Genomic DNA, 7,683 nt, shown 5'->3' with positions numbered 1-7,683 from the left:
TCCACTCGACTGGTAGGGGTGGAGCTTTCTAGAAGGTTTTGGAAATGTATTCTGCGTCGCAGTAAATGTCTTGATGATGGTGACGAGATTCCCACAAAGGTGAGAACTATTTAAACATTCAAGTTATAAATTGTAAGCATTATCCTTATTGATATTTACAACAGGAAACTGCGAACAAATCTGAAATTTGAAACTTTTAATGCACTTTTTAAATTTTAAATAAATATTTTTATTATGAATATGTTCGTTTTTTTCTTTTGGTTATTTTTTTTCTACATCTAAAACTTTCTATAATTTTTCGAATACTCGAATATTTCATGATTTCAATATTCGATATTCGAATAATTCATTTAACGAATATTCGGAATCCCTGGTGTATGTTCCCGTCGCTCGGCCTGACGTCACACATGTCAGACGCTTTACACCCCCCCCCCCCCCTTCCCCGTGTCACCTCGACCACTAGACTCTGATTGGCTGTGCGTCTCTGTGAGTCTGATTAGCTGTCTCCACGCTTCCGTCACAAACATACCCAAACACATCGCGTTCGTTTTTATACATATTATATTATATTTGGTATTAAGTTAAAACTTTTACTAACTCTCAATTCGATTGGGCCAACGATGTTTAAAAAATCTTCAAAATACACAGACACACATACTAACACACGCACACATTTTTTCTGGATCATGAAAAGGTGATTTTTTACTACGGTACATAGATAAAATAAAAAATCGTAACAAGTGTTGAGGTTTGTTCAGTATTTTTTTATTTATTTGTATAACGTTCCCAACAAATATGTAAAATTTGCAATATTGATGGTGTTTCATTCTTTCTGTGTATATATATTTTACAACTGAATTATGAATTGGGAATAAATATGATATATTTGTACATTATATATTTAATTTTATTGCAATGGCAATAGCTAGCACTTTTCATAATAAAATAAAATGCTGACATTAAGCGTTTAATGTCAGCATTTCATGGTTAAGCGTTTGTGATATTTAAATCTAAATGAAATGAAACGAAATGGATTAGTAACATTTTTTTACGTAATTATACATATAAACACAAAATTTTTATTAGGTAATATTTGTACGTTTAGCAATATCTACATACATATACATATTATATATAAAAATACTATTGCTTCAATCATTGTAGAATTGTACTTTGTAAATTACTTTTTAGATTTTTTTGTTTTTTTAACTTCGAGATTCTCGGGTTCGGTTTCTAACTGAAAGGCATATTTAGCTTGTAATCGTTTACGTATAAACAAACCACGTATGATTCTTCTCCAATTTCCATAAACTCGCTTTTCTATCTTTTCCCTTGCACGATTTCCAGCTTCCTCTTGTTCCTAGCATAATACATACATACATATACATACATATGTAAACAAATTTGTAAAAATAAAAAAAAATAAATTTCATTATATTACCTGTTCCCAAGCTGCTATAATAACTTCTTTGAATTCTTCGCATACGACAAACCCATCGTAGACTGGATGTGATCCACCAGTATGGTAATCAAACCCGACCATAGCCGACGCACAGTCAATATTCAACTTTTTAGCAACCCTATTTAAACCGGGCACTACAAAATAACACAATATTGTCATAATAAGAACTATTTGGTTTAAAACACCTATTAGAGAAATATACTCACGAGATAAATGAACAGTTCCTCCAGGAAGCATACACGGTTTGAATAGTTCAACATTACCGTAAGGGTTCCGAGGTACTTTACCATCTTCAGCTGTCGGCGGTATATAATCATCAACTTGCCAAGGTCCGAATATCTCTAGCGGAATATCAGTTATGCACTTTCCCGAGAGCTAAAATCCATGACATCTTCATTATACAGAAAAGGTCAGTATTATAATCTACTAGTGTTATACCCGATGACATATCATTGCATGGGTGTTGGCATCGGTCATGTGTTCGATCCCCACGCGGTTACATTTTTTTCAAATACCTTTTAAATATATTTAATTTATATTTAATTGTTTAATATGAAACAAAGGTAAAAACCTACCTACCTACATGTAAACAATATAAAACACCAATAGAAAAATTAAGTAATTAAATTAATCAATTAAATATATTTTCAATAGATGGCGGTAAATTCTCTGCCAAGTGGAAACATTGGTAAGAAAGAGTATATGTAGATGTTTTTTTCTTTTGTTATTGTATTTGTATATACGTTTTGGCAGAGGTTTAGCTGTGACGTACATATGTACGTATGTAAAGTCGAAACGACTATTATAGTACGGCGAGCGTTATCTTAGACAGACAGAATAGCTATATTATGTATGGGTCTACGTGACGAGACAGAATGTTAAATGACAGAAAACGCAAATATCGGAAGGCAAAGATCGAAAATCGAAAGATCTTAAGTCGCAATATCAAAAAAAAATGGTGCATGGTAAACGGTACATACTCACGTATATACTCACTTAATTTGCGCGAGCAGGATACAACAGGAACAAGAGGAACATGCTTTTCCTCCCGTATTAATGTGCGCGCGCAGATTACGGGAGGAAACGCCTGTTCCTCTTGTTCCTGTTGTATCCTGCTCGCGCAAATTAAGTGAGTATGTACCGTTTACCATGCACCATTTTTTTTTGATCTTTCGACTTAAGATCTTTCGATTTTCGATCTTTGCCTTCCGATATTTGCGTTTTCAGTCATTTGACATTCTGTCACGTCAAGGAGACCGATTATGTATATATAACTAGGGTTGTACCCGATGTCATAACATCGCTTGGGTGTTGGTATATTAGGTTATTAAATAAAAATAATTAAAAGAAATATGTCGTCGGTCATGTGTTCGATCTCCACGCGGTCGAATTTTTTTCAAAAACCTTTTAAATATATTTTATTGTTTAATATGAAAAAAAAAAATGGTAAAAACTACCTACTTGCCTATGTACATGTAAACAATATAAAACACCAATAGAAAAATTTATTTATTAATTAATTAAATAAATTTTCAATAGATGGTTCTCTGCCAAGAGGAAACATTGGTAGCAATTAGTATATATAGAAGTTTTTTTCTTTTGTTATTGTATTCGTATATACGTTTTGGCAGAGGTTTAGCTGTGACGTACATATGTACGTCGAATCAAAACGACTATTATAGTACGTCGAGGGTTATCTCAGACACACAGATGGAATAGCGCTATTATATATATATGATGATGACGTATATTCAGATGATGATCATACCTTATCATATTTTGGTCTAGCTTTAACAATTTTATAGGGTGTTTCTCCAGGTCGGACGACTTTGGCTTCTTTAACCCAAGTTTCCCGAGAACGGCATATGTGAACGCACTCTCTGGCATAAACAGCTTCATTTCGCACAAAACCTAGCGTTGGGGCATTGGACGGGTATATGACTTCAAATTTGAGAAGATGCCGTTTCAAGGCGTACAATGGATGATTTTTGAATCTGAAGAATGTGTTGAATTTTTATATAATGCATAGATTTTATTAGATATGAAATGTATGACATACTCGGAAACTGTTTGAGGCATCGGTGCGTCCAATTGTAGCCTGTCTAGTTGTTCATCTTCCCGTCTGTCCCTTAAATGAGCCGGAGCCATCCACGGTCGCAGTGCTGCTTCATACCATGTAGCATTAGTTCTTAGTTTACGCGTCGTAGTATTCCAATGTGGAACGTAGCGTCTGGTTACATCTTTGATGTGGCCATTATTGTCCCAAGTAACTACGTATGATACTGGATGGCGTGCTCTGTTCTGTTGCATGACAAAAATAAGTATGTAAATAAAAATTGCAGTAGTAATATGTATAATAAAACATGTTGAATTTTAGAAACCCCACATAAATTTGACTGAGGCAGTGAACTTGGCCTTTTAAAATGTCAACAGATATCCACTGTTCCTCTTCTTCGACATAAACTTCACACCATATATTTATTCCTTTCTTTTTCTTCTCGTCTTGAGAGTGGTCGTCGTCGGTGGATAAAACTCGTCTGTCGACTTTGCTGATGCTTCGCTTTTTGTTGGGAACAAATTCGACATCACTAGTGTTAGAATCTCGACGGTTCCTTGTAATTCCACTTTTACCTTAATGAAATTAATTATTTAAGATTACGAGTTGATTTACATGATAATATGATACAAGTTAGCAGGTGGCACTTTAGTATTTGGTCTACCTTACCAATGCGAACTACCTTTTAATCGCAGTCGACTATTTTTTTTTTTATTTGTATCGTAGCAACGACCTGTTTATTATAATTTTTGTTTTTTATAGGGCCAACCTAAACTTAACCTAACCTAACCTGACCCTTAAATAAATAGGTGTTAGCTGCTAAGATATATATATTTTTTTTATGTTTTATTTCATCAATATTCTCACAAAAAAAAAACATATCTTAGCAGCCAACACCTATTTATTTAAGGGTCAGGTTAGGTTAGGTTAAGTTAGGGTTGGCCCTATTAATTTAAGATTAGGTTGTTAGGGTCGGTATTATTCAGTCTCACTGTCACACGCGAGAACTGAGACAGTGAGACTGCATTTTAAAGTAAAAACGTGAAGGTAGATCGCATACTAAAGTAGATATGTAAAGGTAGACCGCATACTAAAGTGGCACCAGTTAGCATATACATATATACATTTACCTTTCAATGTAGGTTTTTTGTCGTCTTCAAAATACTCACTAGTTGTTTTCTTCTTAACGCCAGATTTTTTTTCAGAGATTTTGATTTTAGAATCACTGTTGATAATTTTTGTTTTTGGATTTTGTTTTTCCTCCACAAAGTAGTCGCTAGTTTTAGCCTTTTTCTTTAGTGCAGAAATAGAAGCGTTACTGTTTGATAATTTTCTTTTTGAATTATTCTCACCACTTTTAGCTGTCGATTTTGATTTTTCAGCATTTTTAGATTGTTCTTTAGAATTTATATTAAGCGATTTTCCTTTAACGTTGGAACTTGACGCAACATTTTGATTATTCTTAACACTGACTACTTTCTTACCAATTGATTTTGATTTGATTTTTAAACTCTCTGTATTTTTAGCCGCCGGAGTATTTAATCTTAGTCGAGAGGGTGATACAACTTTAGTCAAATCTTTGTGACTCACTCTTTCATCATCGCTTTCAATGACATTTTTAGTTATTTGATCCCAATATGATACATTGTCAGGCGGCTTTGGTGAGTGTTTTTTAACACTATCTTTTTTAATAAGAGATAACTTTTTAGCTCTAGTATTGTGACTTCTAGTTTTAGATCGATCACCATCATCAGCGCCATCAAGTTGAGGAATCTTATCAGTTTTTTTAGCGGAATTATTCTTGGCTTTATTGGATTTTTCAACCTTTTTCGTGTTCTCTTTTGAATTTTGAGATTTAAAATACTTTGAACCCTCTTTTATAATATTTTCCTTTTTGCTTGTTAAAGAACAAAGTTCAGTGACTGGTGGTCGCAACGAAACAACACAAAAAGAGAGCACTAATCTACATTTAACTCCAAGTGCTCTAAGTAAACTAATAAATATTAAAACTTTACTTTTATTGCTTGTGAAGAGTTTTTTGTTGATTTGTAGCATTAAAGAAATATCAAGAGGTTGCTTATTTGGTCTATATTTAAATTCATTTCTATCCTCTTTCACATCCAAAGCTTCATAGTACCATTTACAAATTTGCTCCAAATATTTAAGATTAATTCTATTGCTTGGATAGCAATGTTCCGAGGGTATGAGAGATAAAGCAGCAGCCATTAAATCCATATTGTTAACTATTTTATTCAGATAATTTCCATGAGCTATCCAACTGAGCACATGAACTTTATGCATATAAACTTGATACTCTTTCTTCACCCTATTTATACGACGTTTCATCATCATTTCAATGTCTAGTTTTTTACTCTTTTTAACGCCAGCTGGAAGATCAACTACAACTTGAATTCCACCTTTTGGAATATTCACTTGAGGAACCCTTTCTCCTAAATTATCAATAAATACACATGTTTTAACATATATATCATTTAAAAGCCCGCATACATACATCCATGTATGCTGCAATACAATAAATACATTTTAAATTTTACCTTTAACCTCTTCCAAATCTTCATTATCTGAATCACTGAAATCTGAATTATCATTTTTAAAATTTTTGACATCATGAGTCTCTCCCATAGCTAAAAGAGCATTGACATCACAAGAAGGATCTTCAATTGTGGGGTGTTTTTTATTGTATATCTCAAGACTCTTTTTAACTTCGTCAAATTTTTTATTATGCTCAAATATATTTTGAAATTGTAATTTTTTAGGTGGTGCGGTGACAGAAGCAGCCTTAGAAACGTCTACCTATAAAATAAATTCAAATCAGTATAATTAGTTTAGTATTAAAATCAGAGAAAAGTATCTTAAGTAATTTTTACCATTTCAGAATCAGAATCAGAATCACTCAAACGTTCTAATTCATTTTTAATCTTTTCACCAGTAATTACTTCATTGAAACTATTAGATGGTCCGGGTTTTGGTATGATATCCTTTTCCAGAAAGGATTTGTAATCTAAAGGTTCTGCAGAATATTCAGTAGATTTTTCATTTTCACAGTCGCTATCTGAATCTGTTAATTAATATAACAAGATTTATTTCAAACACAACAAACATTCAAGATGGGTTCATTTGTAATATAATATATACCACTCTCGGATAAATTGAGGAAATCTGGCAATAATTTTTCTTGTTCAGTTAAATCTTTCACAGTAAAAGGTGTGTTTGTATCCATCTCAACTGTAGCAGGAGTACTCATTGATTGGCTGATCTGTTTAAGAATTTTACCGGTAAATTTGGAAGTTGATTGTCTTTGTTCTTGTTGTTTTTTGACTCTTGGTGATTTCTTTTTAACTGACGGGTTCTTTATAACAAGCGAGTTCTTTTTAAAGGGCGACTTCTTTATAACGGGCGAGTTTTTTTCTACGAATTCGTTCCCAGAACTATTATTTGATTCTTCACTAGCATCCTCATTATGTATTGACGCTTCAGAACCCGAATCTTCAAAATCTTTTTCGCCCTCATCATCTCCACCATCTTCATCGTCCTTATAGCTTATCTTTTTAACGGTTACTCTTTGACTTTTCCTCATATTGACAATTTAAGAACTGAAATAAAATGATAATTATTTTGGCGCGTAAATAAATAACAGACATCAAACCAGTTTTTTTCTTTTAAAGTATAAATATTGCGAACATTTCGAAATTTAATGAAAAATGGTAATAATATTACTGATTTGAAATGGAGAAATACCAGAAGGCGAAACCAAGCATGCAGAGACAGGCACAAATCACATTTACAAATATTCAACTGTCACTCACAAGCAACTATTTAACGGCCAGAAATATAAATACAAATAAAAGTACAATGGATGGACGAAATAAATGTGTGAGGTTGCATTGGAATAGTCTTCAGCAGTAGATGACGATCAGCTACATATTACCATGATAATAATTTATCTATGACGGAAAATACCAAAAGAAATATTCATATGTATGTATGTATCTGGGGGTAATTGGAGTATAACGCACATTACAATCGACCAAAAGACAATTTTTGCCATAAAAATCGTAGTAATTGGACTATTCGTCACATTCCGGTAGTCACAAAGACAATTTTTGTCATGAAAATCGCGAAGACACAATATTTGGCACTCAAG

General features: G+C 33.0%; 1 protein-coding gene across 2 annotated transcripts; it reads right to left on the bottom strand.

The window, feature by feature from the left end:
• Window positions 1–272: 272 nt before the first annotated feature.
• On the bottom strand, window positions 273–7,357 carry Xpc (DNA repair protein complementing XP-C cells homolog). 2 transcript variants are annotated; one of them, XM_077436031.1, is made up of 11 exons: window positions 7,257–7,357; window positions 6,675–7,132; window positions 6,407–6,597; window positions 6,074–6,332; window positions 4,649–5,968; window positions 3,849–4,093; window positions 3,522–3,763; window positions 3,231–3,456; window positions 1,669–1,837; window positions 1,442–1,596; window positions 273–1,360 (listed from the first exon to the last, which is right to left on the bottom strand). In XM_077436031.1, exons 2-11 carry the CDS (start codon window positions 7,114–7,116, stop codon window positions 1,181–1,183), a joined length of 3,429 nt encoding a protein of 1,142 aa, XP_077292157.1. In that variant the 5' UTR covers window positions 7,117–7,132; window positions 7,257–7,357; the 3' UTR covers window positions 273–1,180. The 2 variants fall into 2 exon arrangements, with proteins under 2 accessions (XP_077292157.1, XP_077292158.1); XM_077436032.1 differs by having other exon boundaries at window positions 7,278–7,346.
• Window positions 7,358–7,683: the final 326 nt, after the last annotated feature.

The sequence above is a fragment of the Arctopsyche grandis genome, chromosome 8 (genome assembly GCF_051622035.1).
Source record: "Arctopsyche grandis isolate Sample6627 chromosome 8, ASM5162203v2, whole genome shotgun sequence".
NCBI classification, from domain to species: Eukaryota; Metazoa; Arthropoda; class Insecta; order Trichoptera; family Hydropsychidae; genus Arctopsyche; species Arctopsyche grandis.
This window is presented reverse-complemented; position numbering and strand designations above follow the sequence as displayed.